We start from the raw sequence: 26,582 nt of genomic DNA, 5'->3' as shown, positions 1-26,582 counted from the left end.
CTGACTTCCTGTCCGTGTGTATTTATATCTTTCCGTGCTCCCTCTAGTGCTTGCTCAGTTGTATTGCATCTACACAGATATACATCACCACATCCCCCCTTTTTTCTTTACATATTTTCTATACATTGTTAAAGAAAATTGTACAAAACAGTTAGATTACTTATGATATGTGTATCTATATAAGTGATGGTGATATTGGATATTTTACAAAGCCAATTTATATTTATGAGTCCAATCTTAGTCAAAATATTTATGAGTCCAAACTTGATGAATTTATTCGTTGAGGTTTTTCTTTTTTGTTGTTGACATGGTGATATCGATATTGCAACTCAGTTTTGAATGTTCTCGGTGTTCTTGGTTTCATTTTAAGTAACCAATACATCATCCCGAGGTGTTTTTTTTTAATAAATTTAGTGTACCCAATCATTTTTCCAATTACGGGGCAATTTAGAGTGGCCAATCCACCTACTTTGCACATTTTTGGGTTGTGGGGGCGAAACCCACGCAGACACGGGGAGAATGTGCAAACTCCACACAGACAGTGACCCAGAGCCGGGATCGAACCTGGGACCTCAGCGCCGTGAATCCCGAGGTGTTTGAATGGTCGAACCACTGATGTTGACTGACATAGACTTTTTTTTGTGCTTGTGGTATCGATTTAGTGTGTTATCTGCCTTGAAAGCTGGTGTGCTTGCTTGTTCTGGAGCAGATGTGAATTTGTGAGATTCGTTGTCATCCCATGGCACATTTGTAGTATTGTCATTGTTTTGCAGTGTGCTGTGGCATTGTCCTTCATGTGCAGTGTTGTACCATTTTGTACAAGTCGTTGTTTCATTGTTGTTGTTTCTGTCATTTCTGTCTGTTGTTTTCGTTGTCGTTCTTGTTGCTGTTTTTGTCATTTCTGTCTTTGATGTTTTAATTGTCGTTCTTGTTGTTTTTTCGTTTCTGTCTTGGTTCTTGTCGTGCTTGTTGTTGTTTTTGTTATGCTTCTTGTTGTTTTTGTTCTTTTTGTTGTTGTGCTTGTAGTTTTTGTTGTTGCTGTTGTTCTTGTTTCTGCAGTGCTTCTTGTGATTTTTGTTCTTATTGTGCTTCATGTTGCTTTTGTTCTTGCTGTTGTTGTTCTTGTTTCTGCTGTGCTTCTTGCGGTTTTTGTTTTTCTTGTTGTGCTCAATGAGTGTCCCGTGTGGATAATTTGAGTCACTGTCACAGTTATTGGTGCGAGTGTCCTTTGTGGTATCTGTTACATTGAACATTCCATCTAGAGAATGGTGAGAATGATCTGATGTTGCATTGATGCTGGTGACATCAGTCATTTGTGGTGGATTTAATTCCTCTTCTTTGCTTTCTTGGTGCTCCTCTTCTGGAGTCAAAATCTTCACGATTTCTATTGACGTGGTCTCTCTGGACTCTTGGTGCTCCTCTTCTGGAGTCAAAATCTTCACGATTTCTATTGACGTGGTCTCTCTGGACTCATGAGTAGCCCTTCTCTGTGCTTTTGTACAGACGAGCTGAGATCTGTCAGTCTCGCTGTGATCCTGCACCTCCTGTATGTCGAGTGTGATCACATTGTCACTGTTTTTGCATGCAGTGGGTAGATTTACATTGTCTTCTTCTTGATTATGTGAGCTTGATAGACTTTCATAGTCTGCTTGTGGTAGCTCAGAAACGGTGGGTGGACTTTCATGGTCTTGTTCATGCACGGTGTTCACTATGGAGTGTTTGCTTGCTTCCATTTTGGAGTCTTCCAACGAGCTGTCTGTGGAGGCTTGTGTCACTCTCTTTGTGGAGTCTTTCATCGCTCGCTCTGTGGAGTCCTTCATCGCTCTCTCTGTGGAGCCTGTCATTGCACTCTCTGTGGAGTCTTTCTGTGCTCTCTGTGTGGCATCGGCTTCGTCTTGGGTATTGCTATCATCCAATGTATCGACGATCTGCCGTGGCACCATGGTATTGGATTCAGCTACCATGAGTAGAGTCGTGTTGAGCTTTGCGACCGTGTTGCTGATGCTGTGATCAGCATATCCGAATAACTCAGCCATGCCTGAGTAGTATTGTTCGAAAAACAAATCATCTTTTTTTGTTTCGGATTTGGTATCGTTTTCTTCATCTTTTTTTGTTTTGGAATTGTTTTTGTTCTCTTCAATTTGGATGGTGCAGACTGCTTGTTCCAGGGTGTTGTGAGAGTTATTTTCAACTGCTGGTGTAAGCTCAGGTGTTTTTCTGTCTTTTGAGGTAAGAAAATTGGGTTTTACAGCTTTAAGTTTCTTGTTTTCAGTTTTTGGGCATTTCCCTTTTAAGTGGGCATCATGCGTAGGAATCGATTGCGCATGCGCAAATCGGTCTTCCTTTACTGTGCGGCTTTTTGTCCACTGCGCCTGCACGGCTTGCGCATGCGCAGAACGCAAAACGGTTGATTTTAACTGCGCATGCGCGGCTTCTGTTTCCTGCGCATGCGCAGACACAGCTTTTCGTCCTTTGTTCCCCAGAGACTGTAAAATGTGCTCAGACGCCATTTTACAGTGGATTTCAGTGTTTTTTCTTTCTAAAAAGTTCATGTTACTTTTTCCTTTCGATCTGGACTGGATTTCAGCGTTTTTTCTTTGTGAAAAGTTCAAGTTACTTTTTCCTTTCGATCTGGACTTTTCACTCGCGATTTCTAGACTGAACCCTTTCTGTTCTGATAGTGATTGTTTGAGTTTTGCATTACTCAGTCCCTGTGCAGTTTGGTCTCTGAGCTACAGTACTGTTCAAATTTTTTCTGTATTACTTCTAATTTGGTTCTGTCTTCACCTTTCAAGTATTTAAAGCCATTATATATTTCTCTAGCTTCATGTCACATATAAGCCAGTCACAGCCCCATGGCATTTGAAGTAGATGCTTTATTGTGAGTTCGTTCTCTCTCAGGGGCTGGTTTAGCTCACTGGGCTAAATCGCTGGCTTTTAAAGCAGACCAAGCAGGCCAGCAGCACGGTTCGATTCCCGTACCAGCCTCCCCGGACAGGCGCCGGAATGTGGCGACTAGGGGCTTTCCACAGTAACTTCATTGAAGCCTACTTGTGACAATAAGCGATTTTCATTTCATTTCATTTCATTTCTCTTCAGTGCTTAACTTAAAGTTACATCCGTGCTGCTAGTCTGTGTCTTGCTACCAGTTCCCGTTCCTGTGAAGTGTGTCCTGACTTCCTGTTTGTGTGTATTTATATCTCTCCCGTGCTCCCTCTAGTGCTTGCTCAGTTGTATTGCATCTACACAGCTATACAATCACCACAGGCATTTCTTCCTGCGATCGTGAATGCAGCGACCGATGGCCCCACGACCCTCCTTACACCCGTCTGTGGAATGCGACACTGACTTTGAAAATCGCTGACCTAACTGACCGATCTTTGAGACCTGATTCCAGCTCCAGAAAAGCAGTTTAATCATCCCCCACTCTCAAAGTTCTCCAACCACACCTCTTTTCTCCCCCCCCCCCCCCCCCCCCCAACTACCACCAGCTCTCAAAGCTCTTTCTCTCTTGCTTGTTCTCACAACTCTATCACTACCCGCCCCCCAACCTGGCTGAGGTGATGGCAATTTTCAAGTCTCAAAATGGAGTCACGGTGGGAGAAAGTTTGGGAAGCACTTTTTTAGTTCATCTAGCAGCTGAACTATCTCCTTTCTCACTATAACTTTGGTAACATCCTCTAGGTAAAAATAGATGCAAAGTACTAAGTTTGTACCTCACCCATGCTCTCTGCTTCCAAGAGTATGTCTCCTTTCTGATCCTTAATGGGCCCAACCCATCCTCTTACTATCCGACTACTATTTATATTCTTGACAAAACCTTTGCATTCCCCATTCGAGAAACTGCCAGTCTCTTTTCATAACCTTTCTTTGCCCCTCTTATTTTCTTTCTCACTTCCCCTCTCAACTTTCTGTACTCAGCCTGGCTTCCACTTACATTCACAACCTGGCAACTGTCATATGCATTCCTCCTCCACTTTTTCTGCTTCATTTTACCTACACATAATGTACCTTGACTGGACACAAAGTATCTCCTCTTTAATGGCAGTCTATTACTTGATTGCAGTTTTGGCTGCTAATTATTTCTAATTGACCCGGAGCTACTGAAAGGCTCTCCTTCAAATAAGCATTTTTACTCTATACTGCTCCTTGTCCTTTTCCATAGCTAATCTAAACCTTGTGATACTTTAATCACTGTCCCCTAAATGTTTTGTTTGGGACACTTGGCCCACTCATTTCCCAAAATCAAATCCAGCATCCCACCTTCCTGGTTGGGCGAGTACTGCTCAGGAACATTCTCCTGAACACACTTCAGGAACTCTTCCCCCTCTGTTTCCATTATGCAAATACTATTCCAGCCTATATTAGGATACTTGGAAGCCTACCAGAATCACCGTTCTATAAATCTTGTACCTCCTCTCTAATTTTCATGCAAATTTGCTCCTTTGCCAGTAGTTGGTGGCCTATAGAATACACCCAGTAGTGTAATGGCACCTGTTTTTTTCCTTAACTTGAACCAAATAAATTCTGTCCTTTACCCCCATCAAGCCGCCCTGTCCTGCTAGCACTATAATATTCTCCTTAATCAATACGGCAACCGCACCTCCTTCTGTCCTTCCCTATTTTTCCTGAACACTTGGATCCACAAGTATTCAGTACTCATTTCTGCCGTTTGAGATAGGTCTCCGCTATCACCATAACACCATATTCCCATGTGACTATCTGTGCCTTCAGTTTACTCACTTTATTTTGAGAAAATTTAGACAACTAGATTTTACTGATAAACTTAGAATGTACATAAATAGAACATCTTGGCATCACGAGCAACTCTTTTATCAATCGAATAAGGTTTTCCTGTTGGTCTTCTTCAGCTTGGACCAGATGCATTTCAAATCAATCTGAATCCTTAATCTAAGTATTGCATTACTGATCCATTGTTTTACAAGTACATGAGTGTTTATATGGATAGAAAGTTGCATTTCTTCCTCGGGTATGACGTTTAACCAGATGAGTTCAGTTGAAATGTAAAAAATTTCAAGATAAATCTCTCCATATTAAATTATGTTTGAGATCATTGGAGTGTGTTAAACAATGGTTTGATGTGCAATTTAATATATAGCTGCTGTGTGCATTTTTGAATAACCACTCGGGGTATATAATTTGCTTTGTTAATTGTTCTGTTGGTTGGTAACACAATGTGTGTATTCTAAGAGACGTATTCATCGTCTTTTAATAGAATTTCTGTAATCCCATCAAGAACTTTATATAATCTATTCATCTTATCTCAAAAATAATACAAAGTGTTATTCTGGCTGCTACGTTGACATTTTTCTCCACTTTGCTCATCTCATGACGAGATGGTTATCTTACTTTTGAAAGAAGTTTCAACATTCTTCATGACTAATATTCAGCCAAAGGGGACTTGGTGGTATATGTCACCTAAATTAGATGATTTGATTAATTTTGGGGAAATGTTGCAAAATGATTTGTGCAAAAGTCAAGAGTAAATGTTGAACCTTATATAATTAATTTCTGCCAACAGTAAAATCAAAGACCGAAAATTAAGTTGTGTATAAAATCTCTTAATCGTCATTCTGAATTTTACAAAATGGATCAGGGCCTTCTAGAAAAATACTGCGGGATGTGATTTTTCTGTCAACATTAGTAGCTGCCTGGCAACAGAAGCAGAAATAGACAACCCACTTTTTATTTTTTATCTATCTCTGAATGCCAATATTAAAGAAGCATTCAGCCCAAAGATAGAGGCAGATCAGTTAGAACCATAAAATCCCTACAATACAGAAGGAGGCCTGTCTGTCCATCGGGTCTGCATTGACCCTGCATTGACCCTCCGAAAGAGCACCCTACTTAGGCCCACCCCACTGCCCTATCCCTGACATTAAAATTGGTGGGATAGTAAGTTGCAATGAGGATATAAGAACCTTACAAATGGATATAGATAGGTTAGGTGAGTGGGCCAAAATGTGGCAGATGGAGTTTAAAATGGATAAATGTGAGGTCATCTATTTTGGCCAGAAAAATGGAACGCAACTTATTATATAAATGGGGAGAGACTTTGGGGTGCTCCGATGCAGAGGGGTCTGGATGTCCTCGTGTATGAGTCACAGAAAACTAGCATGTAGGTACAGCAGATAATAAAGCAATTGGAATGTTGGCATTCATAGCTAAATGAATAGAGTATAAAGGTAAGGAAGTGTTGTTGCAACTGTACAAGGCTTGGTGGGACTGCACCTGGAGTATTGTGCAATTTTGGTCCCTTTATTCGAGGAAAGATGTAGTGGCATTGGAGGCAGTTCAGAGGAGATTCACTAGATTGATTCCCGAGATGAGGGGTTTGTCTTATGAAGAGAGATTGAGCAGTTTAGCCCGATACTCTCCAGAGTTTAGAAGAATGAGGGGAGACCAAATTGAGGTATACCAGATGATAAAAGGTATGGATAAAGTAGACGTGGAGCAGATGCTTCCTCTTGTGGGCATTCTAGAACGAGAGGTCATAATCTCAGGATAAGGGGTAGCAAATTTGAAACAGAGATGAGGAGAACTACTTCTCCCAAAGGGTTGTGAATTTGTGGAATTTGCTACCCCAGAGTGTAGTGGATGCTGGGACAATGAGTAAATTTGAAGAATAAATTGGACAGATTTTTAATTAGTAATTGGTTGAAGGGTCACGGAGAATGGGCAGGAAGTTGGAGTTGAGGCTATGATGAGATTAGCCACGATCGTATTGAACTGCAGAGAAGCCTCGAGAGGCTAAATTACCTACTCCTGCTCTTAGTTCTTATGTTCTAAGAAATAACTATTCTGTCTAATTCCATCTTCCAGCTCTTTGTCTGCAGCCCTGTAGGTAACAACACCTCGCACAAATCTGGTGTTCTTGATTAATAGGGGGATCAGGGTTTATAGGGAGAAGGCAGGAGAATGGGGATAAGGAACATATCAGCCATGATTGAGCCGAATCGATGGGCTGAATGGCCTAATTCTGCTCCTACATCTTATGGTCTTATGGTAACCCCATAACTCCACCTAACCGACACACATTTGGACACAAAGGGGCAATTTACCATGTCCAACAAGTATTCATGTCCAAGAATACTTATTTCTTTTTTTATAAATGGTCATGTTAGTAGCTGTTACAGTGACTTTGACACACATCAGTAAATATATTAAGTCCATTTATTATGTAAATGTTACATCATAGAATTTACAGTGCAGAAGGAGGTCATTCAGCCCATCGAGTCTGCACTGGCCCAAGGCAAGCTCACTCTATCTAAGCCCACCCACCTGCACTCTATCCCCGTAACCCAGTAACCCCATCTAACGGCAATTTAGCATGGCCAATCCACCTAACCTGCACATCTTTGGACTGTGGGAGGAAACCGGAGGACCCGGAGGAAACCCACGCAGACACGGAGAGAACATGCAGACTCCGCACAGACAGTGACCCAAGCCAGGTATCGAACCTGGGACCCTGGAGCTGTGAAGCAACTGTGCTACCGTGCTGCCCCAAATCAAGTGTTGAATGTGGGCATCGATCCCACTACCTCTCATATGCAAAGCTAGCGCTCTGCCCCTTGAGCTAATCCCCCCTAGTCATATATTAAGTCCACTTATTATGTAACTGTTACATCATATGATTGAACCCAAATGTATGACATGAGTGTCAGCAGTTCATCTTTTAGATCCACCAGTTGTTTACATATATTTTTATGCTGAGTTCCATTTGATGGTATGTTGAGTCAGATTGACGAGTTAATTCAATGTTTTACCCTGGGAACATGCAGTTCTCTCGTTAGGCAATAGCTAACTAATGTCAGTTGTTACAGTTCTAATTTGGTTTGGGAACAAGTTTCTGTTTTAAAGTCTTGATATACCATGCCAACGAGTGGGAGAATATAGCTTTAATCTCCTTTGGAGCAATACTCAATTCATGAAACAACAGTGGGTTTTTTGCAGGATAAAGAGAACATTGGAGGAGCGGGCCAGTGCCTCTCAGCAGGTAGCCAGGGACTCCAAGGGAAATAATTCTAGAAGTAGGCTACTTGGCAGCAAAAAGGCATGAGTCCAAGTGAACTGCAGAGTTTTAGAATTGATGAAATGAGAAATAGTGAGTAAATTGACAGGCTTACCTTCTAATTATGTGTAAAGCTGCAGAGCCTGTGGATCATTGTAGATCCCTGACTTTAGCTTAGTCGTGTTGCTGGCATACACAGTTCTGGTCCAGTATTTGGTGGTGTTGAATAAAAAGTGTGTTACACATGGTGAAATTTTAAAAAGGACTTGCAGTTATGTGCTACCTTTATCACAGCAGTATATATCAACATTATTTTTGAATGTTTTGTTGTAGACCAACATGGCAATCATGAGGTGAATAACCAATTTATAGGGCATTTTTGTTGAATTGATTGAGAGAGGTTTATTGGCCAAGATAACATGAGAACTCATTAAATAATGCCGTAAAATATTTAACATCCCACTGAACGTTCACATTTAGTTTATTATCATGTTCAAATGACACCCTCATTACTGTACTGGAGTTCAACCTAGATTAGAAAATTAAATTAAACAATTTCTGTCACAGAAGTGGCTGCCAATTGAGCCATGTGTATTACATTGATAAGGTCCTACTTTATAATTTCAATAGAATTCTCAGATATTCTTCTGTATATTAAGAACTTGGATACTTCTGTTGAAATATTTTTTAGTTTCACTTGATTTTTTGAAATAAACAAAATGTAACTGGATGTCAGAGGTATAAAACTTTGCATTGTGTCACCAACAATCCTCACAAGGAGACTTTGCAGCTCTCATGATCCTTTAAGAACATGGCATTGCAATGATGTCTTTGCATCAGTAACTTCTACCTCTGTAGCACATTTAATGAATCAAAATGCCCCAAGACGCTTCACATGAGCATTACAATGCAAAAATTTACATTGATCCACACATGCTGACATTAGGGCAGATGACCAATAGCTCCTTCAAGCGGTAGGCTTTAATGAGTGTCTGAAAGTAGGAAAGAGTGGGAGAGGGGTAGAGGGGTGGCGAGGTTCAGGGAGAGAATTCAAAAGCTTAGGGCCATGGCAGCTGAAGACATAGTCAAGAAATTAAAATTGGGCCCGTGTAGGAGGCTAGAATTAAAGTTGTGCGGAGATCTCTGAGACTTGCGGGCTGGGAGAAATGACAGATAGGGAAGGGCGAAGCCATGGAGAGATTTAAAATCAAAACAGAATTTTAAAATCAAGATATTGATAAATGGAAACCAATATGGGTCAGCAGACATGGGAAATGGATGAATGGGATTTGATGCAAGTAAGGATGTGGACAGCAGAGTGTTGGATTATCTCAAGTTCACAGAGGGTAAAATGTCAGAGGCTGACTGGGAGAACACTGGATTAATCAAGTCGAGAGGTATCGAAGACATAATTAAAGATTTCAACAGCAGAAGAGCATCAGACAATGTTACAGAGGTGGAAATTAGTGATTTTTGTGAAGGAACAGATATGTGGTTGGAAGCTCACCAAGCTTGCGAACAATCTGGTTTCGTCTCAGGAGGTTGCCAGGACGAAGGATGGAATCAGTACCCAGGGAACAGAGTTTGTAACAGGGTTTGAAGAAAATGGTCTTTCCAATATTTGATTGGAAAAAATTCTGGTCATTCAGTACTGGATGTCAGTCAAGCAGCCTGATACTTGGAGGAGTCAGGAGAAGTGGTGATGAAGTAAAACTGGGTGCCGTCAAGATAGATGTGGAAACCAACATGTTTTTGATAAATATTATTTGAGGAGCAGCATGAAAATGTAACTAATATTACACTACAAGCCACAGCCATTATATAACTAAGATAACATTTCTTCTCTTGTACTATAAAGAGTGAAGAAATTTCAAACGAAGGAGAAGAGGATACAGATATCAACAAGTCTGAAATAAGCTTGGTGTTTGAGATTGCTTTGAAGCGGAACCTGCCAGTCAATTTTGAGGTAGGTGTTTGCATTTGGCAATAAGGAGAAATGTAATCAATTCTGCATCCTACAAGAACAATAAAAGGATGGCGTGGGTGGCAGTGGTTAGCACTACTGCCTCATGGTGTCGACGACCCGGGTTCGATCCCGGCCCTGGGTCACAGTCAATGTGAAGTTTGCACATCCTCCCAGTGTCTGCGTGGGTCTCACCCCCACAACCTAAAGATGTGCAGGGTGAATGGATTAGCCAGGCTAAATTGCCCCTTAATTGGGAAACAAAATTGGGCACTTTAGATCCTACAAGTACAATAAAAAGAAGCCATGATGTGGAGACGCTGCCGCTGGACTGGGTGAGCACAGTAAGAAGTCTTACAACACCAGGTTAAAGCCCAATAGGTGTGTTTCGAATCACTAGCTTTCAGAGCGCAGCTTCTTCCTCAGGTGAATGAAGAGGTAGGTTCCAGATACATATATATAATTGCATCTTTGAATTTGTCTATATATATTTTTCCGGAACCCACCTCTTCATTCACCTGAAGAAGGAGCTGTGCTCCAAAAGCTAGTAATTCGAAACAATATGTTCGACTTTAACGTGGTGTTGTAAGACATCTTACTGCAATAAAAAGAGGAATAGTGTAACTTGATAGGTTCGAGGGAAACTGCTGAGGGCATTCATGAAAATGTCTTTATGATGTCGCAGATAGATAGATTGCAATTCTTTAGGAACTGTGTCATTGTGAAACGTCCATTTTCCATAGCTGGTGGTTATTTCATTACACATTTGGGGGTGGATTCTCCACCGCCAGTAGGCGTGTTCCCGAACCGGCAGCAAATTGGGCGTTTGGGCTAAGGGCGGCAATCCTCTTCTGATGCTCCAATGCCCTGCCGCTGGTGGGAGAGAGCTGTATGCCCAGTGCCAGTGGGAGGATGCACCAATTTGCATAAGATCAACAGGCTGGAGACTCTATTTTACAGGCCCCTGAATGCTCCAGACCTCTCAACCAGGATTTATGCCGGTGGCAATTGGTGCAGGTATTTTCAAACGTGGCTCTGACATGGTGGACTGTAGTGGGTTAAGGGGGCGTGTGTAACATAAGTGCCCCCCCCAGTGTCCATCACAATGCACATCCTGCCACCCCAGCCCCTTCCTCAGATCCCACATCAGACCCCAACAGAGACTTCCCCCATCAAATCTCCAACAGAGACCCTCCACATCAGAGACCCCTGCCTTAAAGCTGAAAAGCAGTCCAGGCAATAGGGTAAAAAATCACTGCATTCCCACTTACCCTTTCCTAACATCTGCCGCCTCAGATAAAAGTGTTTAAAGCAGCAGCTGTTACAAGTGTCAGAGCCTTCCTCAAAAGCCCAGTACATTTTGTCGGGCTTGAAATCCCTTGACAGCATTGAAATTTCATGCAACAATAAATGGCATTAGCCAGTGATTGACAGTTTTATTACTCCAGAGACAACTGTTTGGTGGATTGTTTATTGATCTAACCCTTCACTCCATTACCTTGCTTTGATGCTAACCACAATGTTCATAAACACTTGCTATGATTTGACAGCCCCATACCACATCAAAGGTAACACTTAACTGCCTTTGATATGGTGAGGGGTGTGTGAAATTGAATGGAGGATTTGTGTTACAAAGGCTGTCAAGGGATTTCAATGCTCACATCCCGTAAATTAATAATAATTAAAAATAATATTGTTAAACATTTCCTGATTTGCATAAGCTGCAGGCTGAGTGGGCCCACGCATGCATAATTGATGGCTTACCGTGAGCTGCATCTTAACAATTAAAATACCTGCCCAATATCCCTATTCTCTGTCTCCTGCTGCTGAGCCAATTTCCTAACCATGCCAAAATATTATCTTCAATTCCACGAGCTTCAACTTTAGTTAATGGTGGGTCTCGGGGTGGGGGGGGGGGGGGGGGGGGGGGGGGGTCCATGTTGAAACTCTTTAATCAGTTGGGAAAAAAAATTCTCTTTAAATAATTTTTACTGAACATTTTTTGAATTTAGAAATAAAAAACAAATAAACAACCCCAAAAAAACAGTTCCTTGAAATGCACGACAAAAATAACTGCCATCTTGAGTAAAACCTCCCATTGAACAACTTAACGTGTATTTAATTTTCTCAAGGTGCAAAAACCCCATGAGATCTCCCAAAGCACTGGGTGGAGACACTGATCCCCGCTTCAAGTGAACCCGCCTGCGAGTAAACAGCGAGGTGAAAGCTAAGACATCAGCCCCAACACCCGCCCTGCAGCTCCAACATGTCCAGAACCCTGAAAATGGCATCTAGGGGACCAGGCTCCAATTCTCTCTGTAGGACTGTCGACATGTTGCTGAAGAAAGAACCCCAAATGTTTGCGAGCTTAGGACATGCCCAGAACATATCGACATGATTTCCAGGGCCTCTCCCACACCACTCACACCTATTTTCTACCCATCAAATACTCGACTCATCCTAGCCCCAATGTAAAATGTGCCCGATGCACCATCTTTAGTGTATGAGCCCGTGCCTTTCGCATGACAAAGTGGCATTCACCCCTGCAGGGTTTCATACCACACCTCTTCCTTCCCCCCCCCCCCCCCCCCCCCCCCCCCCCCTCTAATTCTTCCCCCATTTCCTAAGGCTAAATCTAGAATTGTACCCTGTCTTGTTGGTCTTATGTGCCGGCTAAAAAAGTTCTCTTGAATGCAGTTCAAAATTGTTGTGGCTGCCCCTTTTTTATTTCTGAGCTCAACCTCATTTGATGATTTATTTAGTATATCATCTCTCTTTAAAGCTATTGATTCTTTAACTAATAGTGCTATTTACAGGTCCATCCGCCTGCTTTCCCACCTGTGGGTGACATAAAATCCACCCCCATATTTTCTTTATTTCTTTGTATGTAGCTTTGTTTTGTTGGGTACTTTAGCTTGTGGAAACATTTTTGTTTGCATCTGTGTGTTCGTACAGGACCAATCAACAACCTGAGACGCTTCTCACCACACTTCTTTCTTTCAACTTCAGGCACATATATGTCTTCAACATGATTTATTTTGCCCTTAGTATCTTTCCATTTATTTTCTACGATGGTTTCATCTCTACCCAATTAACCTGTCCAAGTCTTCCATAAGTCTGAAATTAATTGTTAAATTTCAGTACCTTCAGGTTTGCCAGTATTAACCTTAAGTTAATACTGCTTATGGGGTGGCATGGTGGCACAGTGGTTAACACTGCTGCCTCACAGCTCCAGGACCCGGGTTCAATTCCGGCCTTGGGTGATTGTCTGTGTGGAGTTTGCACTTTCTCCCTGTGTCTGCGTGGGTTTCCTCCGGGTGCTCCGGTTTCCTTCCACAGTCCAAAGATGTGCAGGTTAGGTGGATTGGCCATGCTAAATTGCCCTTAGTGACCAAAAGGTTAGGTGGTGTTACTGGGTTGCGGGGTAGCGTGGAGGCGTGGGCTTAAGTAGAGTGCTCTTTCCAAGGGCCGGTGCAGACTCGATGGGCCGAATGGCTTCCTGCTGCACTGTAAATTCCACCATCTTCCATTTGTAGAGATCCTGACCCTTCCACCTTGAATTTTCTTCAGCAACCACATATGCTGCCTCTTTATCTTCACAAACATTCTAAAACCATAAACTTTTAACAATTTTTGTCTCCTTTAATTTCTTAAGCTCCTGCTCAATCTTTAATCACCCCCCCCCGCCCCCTCCGTGAAGTGCTCAGTCACTTAGAAGTTGTTAACCACTTCACAAACAGAATATCTTGATTTTCTGTGTTACATTTTCATGCCGTGTGACTTGAATTCTATGCTGTTCAACGGTCAGTCAAGGTTAATTGTATTTTGCAAATCAGGTGACCGAGCAAAGTGCTAGTTTCGACAGGTTGTTCACAATAACGGAATGATTTAAGTAGGAAAAAATGCAAAGAGGATTAGTGATGAAGGATTGTGTTTGTTATTTTTTTGCCTACAAAGTAATCCCTTGTAGTGTGAAGAATATAGGAATGAATGAATACTGTTTTCCCTTATCCATGTCACACCAATTATTTTTTTTCAAAATACCAGTTGCTTAATGTTTTCTGGATCATTCAGCATTACATTGCTTCAGTGCCATCAGTAGCATTAGTCCAATTGAAATTAATGATATGTTAAATAAATCTGCACAAGTGTGAGCCAGCTGCCTCATATATATGCTCAAATTGCATTCCATATGTGAGGTTCTTAAAATTTCCCACTTTTATTTGCAGATTTGAATGTTAAAATTACAAATATTGATCATATGTTTTTTTATTTATGGGATGTGGCATTGCTGGCTGATCAGTTTTTGTTGTCCTTCCTGAATTGTCCTTGAGAAGGTGGTGATGAGCCACATCTGAACTGCTGCAGCCTGTGTGGTCTAGGTACACCCACATTGCTGTTAGGTAGGGAATTCCAGGAAGAGGTGGCATAATGGTTGGCACTGCTGCCTCACAGCCCAAGGGACCTGGGTTCGATTCTGACCTCGGGTGACTGTGTGGAGTTTGCACGTTCTCCCTGTGTCTCTGTGGGTTTCCTCCGGGTGCTCCACTTTCTTCCCACAGTCCAAAGACTGCAGGTTGGGTGTATTGGTCATTCTAAATTGCTCCTTAGGGTGGGGTTGCAGCAATAGGGCGGGGGATTGGGTCGGTGCAGACTCAATGGGCCAAATGGCCTCTTTCTGCTCTGTAGGGTCTCTACGATTCTATTTTGACCCAGCGACAGTGAAAGGACGGTGATATATTTCCAAATCAGGATGGTTTCTGACTTGGAGGAGCTAGTATTCCTTAGTATTCACTGCCCTTGTTCTGCTAGGTAACAGAGGCCTAGGTTTGGTACGTGCTATCAATAATGTCTCGGTGAGTTACTGCAGTGCACCTTGTAGATCAGTCTTGCCCAATCTTTTTTCTCAGGGGGGCTACATTTCAATTTTTTTCTCATTCATGGGCCTGACGATAAAATGTTCTGGTCATGTCCCGAGTTGATAAACTCCTGGGCCTCTTTCTTTAACACCTGTTGGAGATACTCAATGTAGATTTGGATCCATTGTCCGCTGGTGGCCATTTTCGGGGTAACAGACTTACCTGTGCTGCAGATGGGGTGAAGGCGGATGTACTTGCCTTTGCCTTGTTAATACAGTAACTCAAAGACAAGTTCTACTTGGATGGGGGTCTCTTACTCTGCTCAGTGCCTCGGCTTGATTGGGTGACCTCATGTCTTTCCTACATTTGGAGAATGTTAATTACATCATTAGAGGCTCAGCAGAAGGGTTCCACCTAAGATGGCAGCAATTTATTTCCTTTATGAAGGAGCTGGTCACCATCAGATGTTAGGGGGCTTATTTTAATTTTGGGGGTTAAAATTAATGTGTGTGACTTCCGGTTGCGGCTATGACCAGCTAAGTCGCACATTTGGCAGCTCCTGCGACAAAGGTGTTTAAGGGCCGATTGGAGGGCCCCGACGGTACTGTAAAGACGAATCCCGGTGGGGGAAGGCTCCCTGAGGAGAGTGAGACCAACTTTATGGTCGGTACTCGGAGTGGGGCGACAAAAAAAGCGGCAGCAGCTCCCCGAAAAAAGCGGGGGAAGAGGACCAAAATGGCGGCCGGTGGCGCACTAGAAGATTGGAGAAAATGGGCGGAGGAGCAGCAGGCCGCTCTCCTCCGGTGTTTTACGGAGCTGAAAGTGGAACTCTTAGAGTCTATGAACGCGACGACCACAAGGCTGATGGGGGCCCAGGCGACCCAAGAGGCGTCGATAAGAGAGCTGCAGCAGGAGATGACTGCAAGGGAGGAGGAGGCCACGGTCCTCGTGGGAAAGGTGGAGGTGCACGAGGCACTCCACCTGAAATGGCAGAGCCGCTTTGAGGAGCTGGACACTCGAATGAGGCGGAAGAACTTGAGGATCCTGGGCCTAGCAGAAGGCCTGGAGGGGCCTGATCTCCCGAAATATGTAGCGGAGATGCTGAGCTCCCTGATGGGAGAGGGGGCCGGTCCATCGCCTCTGGAGCTGGAAGAAGCATATCGGGTCATGGCTAGGCGGCCTAGGGCGAACGAGCCCCCGAGGGCGGTGCTGGTGCGATTCCAGCGTTTCTGTGATCGGGAGAAAGTGCTGAGGTGGGCCAAGAGGGAGAAAAGCAGCAAATGGGAGAATTCGACGGTGCGGATATATCAGGACTGGAGTGCGGAGGTGGCAAAGCGGCGGGCCCGGTTTAACCGGACGAAGGCGGTGCTGCACGCAAAGAGGATCAAGTTCGGAATGCTGCAGCCAGCGCGCTTGTGGGTCACCTACAAGGACCAGCACCATTACTTTGAGACCCCAGAGGAGGCATGGACTTTTGTTCGGGAGGAAAAGCTGGACCTGAACTAGAACTTGGGAACGCCGGCGGTCGAGGCCGCCCGAGTACCCTTGACTGATCAAGTGGCCCATGTCTTTCTTAGGCCAGGTCGGAACTTGGTTAAAGTTGATGGATCGTTTGGTTTCTTTGAAACTTGTGCTATGGGGGGTTTCTTTGTTCCTTTTTGTGTGTCTCTTCCCGTTGCCAACTTCCCTTAATTATTGTTGTTGTAGGGGGGGCTTTTTTTACTGTTTCTTGATCTGTTCTTTAAGGGTTATGGTTACTGTTCTGTTCGATGGAGGGTGATGGTTAAATACGTTATTATTGGGTAGTTATTTAGTTATGCAGGCATAGTTATGTATTTATGTATTTATTTGAGATTTGTTATTTATATTGTTATATTGTTAAGTTGGGGAGGCGGGACGGGGGGGGGTGCAAGTTGGTTATGCGGGTTTTCTTTTTCTCTTTTTTCTTCCTCTCGTTTTAAGGGGGCTTTTTTATGGGCTTGGATGGGGACGGGGGTGGAATTGAAGATGGCGGGGTAGGGTGTGGCCGGGCGAAAGCGCGGGCTTTCCCCTGTTTCCCGCGTGCGGGACGGAGGAAGGGGGAGGAGAGAAGAGTGGGGTGTGGCCAGCAATGGCGGCTTTTCCCGCGCTGAAGCGGGGTCAGAGAGGGATGGCAAGGGGGGGGGGGGAGGCCCCTCCCCCCCCACATCGGGAGGAGTCGGAGTGTGGCAGGGGCAGCCGGGTCAGCGAAAATCAGCTGACTCTCGGGAGTACGATGGTGGATACACCGCGGCTAGGAGGGGTCCTAGCCAGGGTGGGGGGGGGGGGGGGGGGGGGAAGGGGGGTTAGGGGGGGATACCGGGTTGCTGCTGGAAAGGCCGAGGACGGGAGGGAAGAACGGGAGGAGAGAGGGGGGGGGGGCCATCGCCATGGGGAACGGGTCAGAAGGGGAGGGTCGACCCGGGGCGAACAGGGGACAGGACATGGCTAATAGACAGGGGAAAGGGACAGGTCGCTCCGCGACCCGGTTGATTACTTGGAACGTGAGGGGGCTGAATGGGCCGGTCAAGAGAGCAAGGGTTTTTTCACACCTAAAGGGACTGCAGGCGGATGTGGCAATGTTGCAGGAGACTCACTTGAGAGTAGTAGACCAGGTACGCCTGAGAAGGGGGTGGGTGGGACAGGTGTTCCACTCAGGCTTGGACGCAAAGAACCGGGGGGTGGCGATTTTGGTGGGAAAGAGGGTGTCGTTCGTGGCGGCGCAGGTGGTAGCAGATAAGGAGGGTAGGTACGTGATGGTGAAGGGTAGGCTGCAGGGAGAGAATGTGGTGCTGGTGAATGTGTATGCCCCGAATTGGGATGACGCGGGTTTTATGAGGCGCCTGTTGGGCCTCATTCCGGGTCTGGAGGCAGGGGGCCTGATCATGGGGGGGGACTTCAATACAGTGCTCGACCCTGGGCTGGACAGATCGAGTTCCAGGACGAATAGGAGGCCGGCAGCGGCAGAGGTGCTAAGGGGGTTCATGGAGCAGATGGGGGGGGTAGACCCTTGGAGATTTGGCAGGCCAAGGGCGAGGGAGTATTCTTTTTTCTCCCACGTCCACAGGGTGTACTCCAGAATAGACTTTTTTGTACTGAGCAGGGGGCTGATTTCGAGAGTGCAGGACACGGAGTACTCGGCCATTGCGATTTCGGACCATGCACCACACTGGGTAGAGGTAGAACTGGGGGAAGCACGGGACCAGCGCCCGTTGTGGCGCCTGGATGTGGGGCTGCTGGCGGACGATGAGGTGAGCGGAAGGGTCCGGAAGGGCATTGAGAGATATCTGGACACGAACGACACGGGCGAGGTGAAGGTGGGGGTAGTCTGGGAGGCCCTGAAAGCAGTGATCAGAGGAGAGCTGATCTCCATAAGGGCACACAGAGAAAGGAAGGAGAGGCAGGAGAGGGAGAGACTGGTGGGGGAACTTATAGAAGTGGACAGGAGATATGCGGAGACACCAGAGGAGGGGCTGTTGAGGGAGCGGCGCAGTTTACAGGCCCAGTTTGACCTACTGACCACTAGGAAGGCGGAGACGCAATGGAGAAGGGCACAGGGCGCGGTCTATGAGTACGGGGAAAAGGCGAGCAGGATGCTAGCACACCAGCTGCGCAAGCGAGATGCAGCCAGAGAGATTGGGGGAGTGAGAGAGAAGGGAGGGAACGTAGTGCAGAAGGGGCAAGAAGTGAACGGGGTCTTCAGGGATTTCTACAGGGAATTGTACCGGTCTGAGCCGCCCAGGAGGAGGGGGGGAATGGAGAACTTCCTCGATAGATTGAGGTTCCCAAAGGTCCAGGAGGAACGGGTGGAGGGGCTGGGGGCGCCGATAGAGCTGCAGGAGCTAGTTAAAGGGATAGGCCAGATGCAGGCGGGGAAGGCGCCGGAGCCGGATGGGTTCCCGGTGGAATTTTATAAGAAGTATGTGGACTTGGTGGGTCCAGTGCTGGTGCGAGCCTTCAATGAGGCGCGAGAGGGGGGGGTTCTGCCCCCGACAATGTCACAGGCCCTGATCTCCTTGATCCTGAAGCGGGACAAAGACCCGGTACAGTGCGGGTCCTACAGGCCTATCTCCCTCTTGAATGTAGATGCCAAACTGTTGGCAAAGGTCCTGGCAACCAGAATAGAGGATTGTGTGCCAGGGGTAATCCATGAGGACCAGACGGGGTTCGTAAAGGGACGACAACTTAACACAAATGTCCGGAGACTGTTGAATGTGATTATGATGCCAGCAGTGGAGGGGGAGGCTGAGATAGTGGTAGCACTGGATGCGGAGAAGGCATTCGATAGGGTGGAGTGGGAATACCTGTGGGAGACGCTGGAACGGTTTGGGTTTGGGGAGGGATTTATTAAGTGGGTGAAGCTGCTGTATTCGGCCCCGATGGCGAGTGTGGTTACAAACGGGAGGAGGTCAGAGTATTTTGGGCTCCATCGAGGTACCAGGCAGGGATGCCCCCTATCCCCCTTACTATTTGCATTAGCGATCGAACCGTTGGCGATGGCACTGAGGGGTTCAGGGGGGTGGAGAGGACTGACAAGGGGAGGGGAGGAACATCGGGTATCACTCTATGCGGATGATTTGTTGTTATATGTGGCGGACCCGGAAGGGGGAATGCCGGAGGTAATGGAAATACTAGCGGAGTTTGGGGACTTTTCAGGATATAAATTAAACGTGGGTAAAAGTGAGGTCTTTGTGATACACCCGGGAGATCAGGGGGAGGGAATTGGGCGGCTCCCCTTTAAGAGAGCAGTAAAGAGCTTCAGGTACTTGGGGGTGCAGGTGGCAAGGAACTGGGGGACCCTCCACAAGCTGAACTTTTCAAGGCTGGTGGAGCAGATGGAGGAGGAGTTCAAGAGGTGGGACATGGTACCGCTGTCGCTAGCAGGGAGGGTGCAGTCAGTCAAAATGACGGTCCTCCCGAGGTTCTTGTTTCTGTTTCAGTGCTTGCCCATCTTTCTCCCCAGGGCCTTCTTCAAGAAGGTAACTAGCAGCATTATGGGCTATGTGTGGGCACATGGCACCCCTAGAGTGAGAAGGATTTTCTTGGAACGGAGTAGGGACAGGGGAGGATTAGCGCTACCCAATCTTTCCGGATACTACTGGGCGGCGAACGCATCGATGGTGCGCAAGTGGGTGATGGAGGGGGAGGGGGCAGCTTGGAAACGTATGGAGAGGGCGTCCTGCGGCAATACAAGCCTGGGGGCGCTAGTAACGGCACCATGGCCGCTCCCCCCCACGAGGTATACCACGAGTCCGGTAGTGGCGGCCACCCTGAAAATCTGGGGGCAGTGGAGGCGACACAGGGGGGAAGTGGGGGGTCTGATGGCGGCGCCACTGAGAGGGAACCACAGATTTGTCCCGGGGAACACTGGCGGGGGATTCCAGAGTTGGCACAGGGCGGGCATCAGGCAACTGAGGGACATGTTCATAGAGGGGAGGTTTGCGAGCCTGGGAGAGCTGGAGGAGAAATTTGAGCTCCCCCCGGGGAACACGTTTAGATACCTGCAGGTGAAGGCATTTGCCAGACGACAGGTGGAAGGATTTCCCTTGCTTCCCGATAGAGGGGTGAGTGATAGGGTGCTGTCAGGGGTCTGGGTCGGAGAAGGGAAGGTCTCGGACATCTACAAAATAATGCAGGAGGTGGAGGAGGTATCGATAGAGGAGCTGAAAGACAAGTGGGAAGCGGAGCTGGGAGAGCAGATAGAAGATGGGACATGGGCGGATGCCTTAGAGAGGGTCAATTCGTCGTCGTCGTGCGCAAGGTTGGGCCTCATCCAATTTAAGGTGCTGCACAGAGCCCATATGACGGGGACTAGGATGAGTCGGTTCTTCGGGGGTGAGGACAGGTGTGTTAGGTGTTCGGGAAGCCCTGCGAACCATGTACATATGTTCTGGATGTGCCCGGCACTGGAAGAGTTCTGGGAGGGGGTGGCGGGGACGGTATCGAGAGTGGTGGGAACCAGGGTCAAACCAGGGTGGGGGCTAGCGATTTTTGGGGTTGGGGTGGAGCCAGGAGTACAGGAGGCAGGGGAGGCCGGAATATTGGCCTTTGCGTCCTTGGTAGCTCGGAGAAGGATCTTGATTCAGTGGAGGGACACAAGGCCACCAAGTGTTAACACCTGGTTAAACGACATGGCAAGCTTCATCCAATTGGAAAGAATCAAATTCGCCCTGAGAGGGTCGGTACAGGGGTTCTTCCGGCGGTGGCAGCCCTTCCTTGACTTTCTGGATCAGAGATAGGAACTGGAGGCCGAAACAGCAGCAACCCGGGGAGAAAGGGGGGAGGGGGGAAGGGAGGGGGGGGGGGGGGATAGCAACGTAGGGAGCACGTCAGCGGGGGGTCGCGGGCAATGACTGCCCGAGGCCATCGGCAGAAAGGGAAAAACGGTTTGGTTGCTAGACTGGTAGCGCGGGGGGGGGGGGGGGGGGGGGGGGGGGGGAGGGTGGGGGGGTGCGCGCGGGGGAGGGCGTGGGGAGGATTTTCCAGGGGGGATTTGTTGTGTTATAATTTAAAATGTAGTAGGGGTAAGTGTTTGTATCGAAAAATTTCAATAAAAATTATTTAAAAAAAAAAAAAAAATTAATGTGTGTTTTTGCATTTTTGTCTCTTTCTCTTATTGTATATTTTTGGTTAATTGTTTTGGATGGTTTTGTTCAATATGAAAAAATTAAGAAACATATTTGAAAAAAAGTTGAGGTGTTCAGAAAGGAAACTATTACTGAACAAATGGAAAGTAATGAAAGAATATTAATGATTTTTTTTTAAATGAGAGGGTCAGAAAGTGTATGTGTGTGTGTATGTGTAATAATAATCCTTATTGTCACAAGTAGGCTTACATTGCAATGAAGTTACTGTGAAAAGCCCCTAGTCGCCTCATTCTGGCGCCTGTTCGGGTAGACAGAGGGAGAATTCAGAATGTCCAATTCACTTAACAAGCGCGACTTTCAGGACTTGTGGGCGGAAACCGGAGCACCCGGAGGAAACCCAAGCAGAAATGGGGAGAACGTGCAGACTCCGCACAGACAGTGACCCAGCCAGGAATCGACCATGGCGCTGTGAAGCCGCAGTGCTAGCCATTATGATACCATGCTGCCCCATGTGTGTGTATGTGCGTGTGTATATATGTGTGTGTGTATGTGCATGTGCTCGGCTCACAGCCTCGGAAGCTCACTCACACACCCTCACCCACTGTGAATGGATGGGTGTGTGAGGATGTGGTGGTGTGGGATGGTGAGAGTGAGTGAGAATCATCAGACTGGGAGTAAGGTACACAGTCTCATCCACACAAACTGCCCCCTCCCCACACAACATACATCGCGCCCCCCCCCCATACATACATACTGTGCCCTTCACCACCCCCACAGACTCCCATGCTTCACCCCCACATAGACACACTGTATCCCTCTCCACACACGAATAATGCTGTACCCCCACATGCACACACACACAATGCGCCCCCCATACACATACAGACTGCGCCCCTCTCCACACACAACACCCCCCCACACACAATGCCCCCCCCCCACACAAACACACACAATGCCCCACCCACACACACAATGCCCAACCCAGGAACACACAATGTCCCCCCCACACAGGATGTCCCTTCCAGACACCTACACAATGCCCCACACCCACACAATGTTCCCCCCACACACACAATGTCCCCCCCATACACACACACTACCCCACTAACCACACACAATGTCCCCCCCACACAGGATGCCCTCTTCCAGACACCTACACAATGCCCCCATACCCACACTATGCCCACCACACACACACAAACAATACCCCCCACGCACAATGACCCCCACATACACACACAAAGCCTCCCCTGCACTCACACAGTGCCCCCCACACACACAATGCCCTGCCACACGCACTGCCGCAACCCCACCACACACACAAACAAAGCGCCCTCCATACACGCAATGTCCCCTCCACACACACTCGCAGTGCCTCCTCCACACACACAATGCCCCCTCCACACACACAATGCTCTGCCACACACAATGCCCCAAACCCCCCCCTCCACACGCAAAGCCCCCTCCACACACAGTGTCCCCCCCACACACACACAATGCTCCCACACAATGCCCCTGCACATACATACAGCCTTGCCCCCACAATGCCTCCCCTACACACCCAGTGCCTCTCCACACACATACACACCCCCCCACCCCCCGCACAGACAAACACACACACAATGCCCCCAACGCATACTGTCCCCTTTACACGGCTCACTGCCAACCACACACACACTACCCCCCCCCCTCCCCCCACAAACACTGGGCCCCTCTCCACACAAACTACCCAATCCCTGCTACGCACAGCCATCTCGCTCTACATACATTAACCAGGGCACAGTGGCCTCCCTGGACTTGCAGAAAAAAAGCACTGCCCAGGTAAACTGCAACAAAGCCCTTTCTTGGCCCCTCCTCATGCCTCACTGGAGCCATCCAAAGATGACCTGGACCTGCCGCAACAAGAACCTCCTCAGATCCACTGCAGAAGGCTCTCCCCAGCCTTGCCTGAGGCCTATCTAATCCTGCTCCATCACATCCAATAATCTCCACAGTGCAACTGATAATTCAAAAGTTACTTGGCAACTGACTGCGTTTGACTTGTCCAATTTAAGCTGGTTCCTTCCTGCAGTGGTTACTGATTGGCTCACCAGAGACGCAACAAGTTGCATTGTTACTCAGGTATTATTTGAGCAGAATTACAGTATACTGAATGAGAAAGCTGAGAAATCAGTGAAAGGATACTCTCCTCACAATCATATCAAAGTTTATTATGAACTGCTAACTCTTAACAAATGTTATGGGGCTGGTTTAGCACAGGGCTAAATCGCTGGCTTTGAAAGCAGACCAAGGCAGGCCAGCAGCACGGTTCAATTCCCGTACTAGCCTCCCCGAACAGGCGCTGGAATGTGGCGACTAGGGGCTTTTCATAGTAACTTTATTTGAAGCCTACTTGTGACAATAAACAATTTTCATTTCATTTCATTTTCAAATGTGCAGAAACAAATTTCTTATCTTCTCTACTGTCTTTTCTCATTTTTATGGCCTCTCACTTCCCTCAGTTCATGGTCTTTCTCACTGTACTTAATTGTTGCAGCCCTTACACTCGGTCTCCACAGTCTCTCTCATTTTCTTTCTTGGTTTTCCAGGTTTCTCATTCTTGCATCTTAATTCTTTAAGCCCTGCAATCTTTCACTTACTTTCATTTTTCAAACTTTTCCCAGCAGCTCGATGACAGCTTCCCGGTGTTATTCTTATGCTGCTTTCAGGATATATATAAAGAGCAATTTGTTCTCTATTTAACAATGTAGATTCAGTGTCAGGCTTTATGGTCTGAGACCTGCAACGTATTGTATTTGATTGATGCCACAACATAATTTATAAAACTGCATTTGAACTAGTTATTAGCAGGCTGGGAACACCGCTTTAGTGGAATTGTATTGCTTTTTTAACTTACATTTTTCTTTTTCAAATGTACCTCCCCTTCCTCTGGCTTTCAAGCCTTCACAGTGTTTGGCATTATCACAGGCATTTGATCATATCAAACATTCTTTTTTGACATAAATTTTGAAAGGGAACCTGTAATGTAATCCTTATCATATTACTGCTGGAACAGAAACTCACAAGTTTACTATCTTTTCTAGATGTAAGGTTATGGAGGTATGATGTAAATAGAATAGCAGTCGGTACTCACAGATTATTGTGTTACTTCACTATAATTACTTCTTAGAGCCATGATAGTCTCAAATTCCATTCCTTATGTTGCTTTTTTTCTAAATGTCAATGACTGGTATACAAAGGAACCATGAGAACACATTTAGCCCTAATTATATGAAGGTGTCACCTTGCTGCCAATTTGTTGTGAATACTATATCAACATCAGAGTGTTTAAATTTTGTCATGCAAGAATGTGAACTAGTTTATTAAATAACAAATCACAAAAAATAATTGTTGGAAAGGCTTGTGTGCAATAGCATTGAACTGTACATAGTAAGTGTATGACAGTAAATTTTCATTGGTGGAAATGGAACACTTACAACAATTACTTCAGATCTACAGTTTGCAGATGTATTTTGACCTCTGTGTAATTAATTAGTTCCAAATAATTAAAGCACAAATTAAAGCTATTAATTTTTTTATAAGGCATTTTATTCCAAACACATGTAACAATAGCAAAATATAAAATGCACACTTCGTACATCACAGTCCACAGTTTGTACAATTTCCCCCTTTAATTCCCCCCTTTCCCACGATGAACAATTCCTCAAATTGCATCATAAACAACCCCCACTGCAACTCAAAAGCCCTCCGCTGACCCCCTCAACTCAAAATTAATCTTCTCCAACTGGAGAAAGTCGTACAAAACCCCCAGCCAAACCTCCACCGGTGGCCGACCTTCAATTTACGAGGATCCTTCGCTGGGCAATTAAAGAGGTGAAGGCCACAACACTGGCCCCCTTCCCCTCCAGAAGCTCCGACACTTCGATACCCCAAAAATCACTACCATTGGGTCTGGCTTGACCTCCACCCCCACTACCTTAGGTGGCATCCCAAACACCACTTCCCAGTATCTCTCCAACTTCTCGCAACACCAGAACATATGCGCATGATTCACCAGGTCCTGCCCACACTTCTCGCAACCATCGGCCACCCCCTGGAAGAACCCACTCATGTGTACGCTATGCATAACCTTGAACTGAATGCACCTGAATATTTCTAAACTCACTGTCCCTCGGCAACTCAAACCTCTCTGCAGCCAGACCCGCAAACATCTTTTCCGAGAACAATCCTTAATCCTCTCCAGCCCCACCTTCCTCCATTCCCCATACATCGCATCCGTCTCCCCTGGCATGAACCTGTGGTTCCCACACAGTGGTGTCAACGCCGACATTCTCTCCAACTTAAAATGACTCCTCAGCTGGTTCTACACCCTGATTGTCGATTGCACCACTGGGCTCTCCGTGTACTTCCCCGGAGCTAATGGCAGCGGAGCCGTAACCATGGCCCTCAGACTGGATCCTCTACAGGACTTCTCTTCCAATCTGACCCACTCCGTTCCCCGCCACCGGAAGTCAAAATTAAAGTTTTTAATTGAGTCACATAAAATTAACCTAAACTGATACCTTCACTTTGAAAATTCTTGTTCTCTTTGAAGTCATCATTTAAACACTACAAGTAAACAATGCTGTAATCACATTTGTGAGCTCAGCAGTGTTTTTTATGAGTGAAGTATTCTCTCATGTTTTGTGACAGCTGACAAGAGAAAAGGAGGAACTGCGGGATGAGAGATTGGATTACTCTCTCTGGTGCACATAACCTTCTTTTGCGACAATAGTTCAGCCTGGGATTTGTTTCAAGAAAGATTTATCCCAGGGATCTCCATCCTGGCTCCTTAATTAGTATCATAAAGTACTCTTTGCTACTTTTGATAATCAGAAGTTCCATTTTTGGTATCCAGGAGAGAGGGGATATCGTTTTTTTTAATGTACCGGTGGTGAATCGGCTTTTCTGGACTCCACCAATTTTCTGAGGAGGTATTTCTCAGGATAGTCAAAGAATGTGCAAACAGAGGCATTTTGTTAAAGCCCCTCTGCAGCCACTCTTGTCAGGTCAGGAAGGCTTGACATTAACCTACCATGAATTTATAGTTGCTATGCATGGATTAAGGGGATCAAAACAAATAG

At 46.2% G+C, this 26,582-nt stretch overlaps 1 protein-coding gene across 9 annotated transcripts in view; it reads left to right on the top strand.

The window, feature by feature from the left end:
• The window catches only part of stau2 (staufen double-stranded RNA binding protein 2), a 459,368-nt gene that overhangs the window by 183,126 nt on the left and 249,660 nt on the right, over positions 1-26,582 (top strand). For all 9 annotated transcript variants that reach the window (XM_038809615.1, XM_038809614.1, XM_038809617.1 and 6 more), the window contains one exon: positions 9,891-9,998. In XM_038809615.1, the coding sequence (XP_038665543.1) occupies positions 9,891-9,998 (108 nt within the window). The remainder of the gene's footprint in view (positions 1-9,890; positions 9,999-26,582) is intronic.

This window comes from Scyliorhinus canicula, chromosome 10, assembly GCF_902713615.1.
Source record: "Scyliorhinus canicula chromosome 10, sScyCan1.1, whole genome shotgun sequence".
Classification (NCBI taxonomy): domain Eukaryota; kingdom Metazoa; phylum Chordata; class Chondrichthyes; order Carcharhiniformes; family Scyliorhinidae; genus Scyliorhinus; species Scyliorhinus canicula.
Note: the sequence above shows the minus strand (reverse complement) of the source record. Positions and strands in the feature narration are given on the sequence as shown.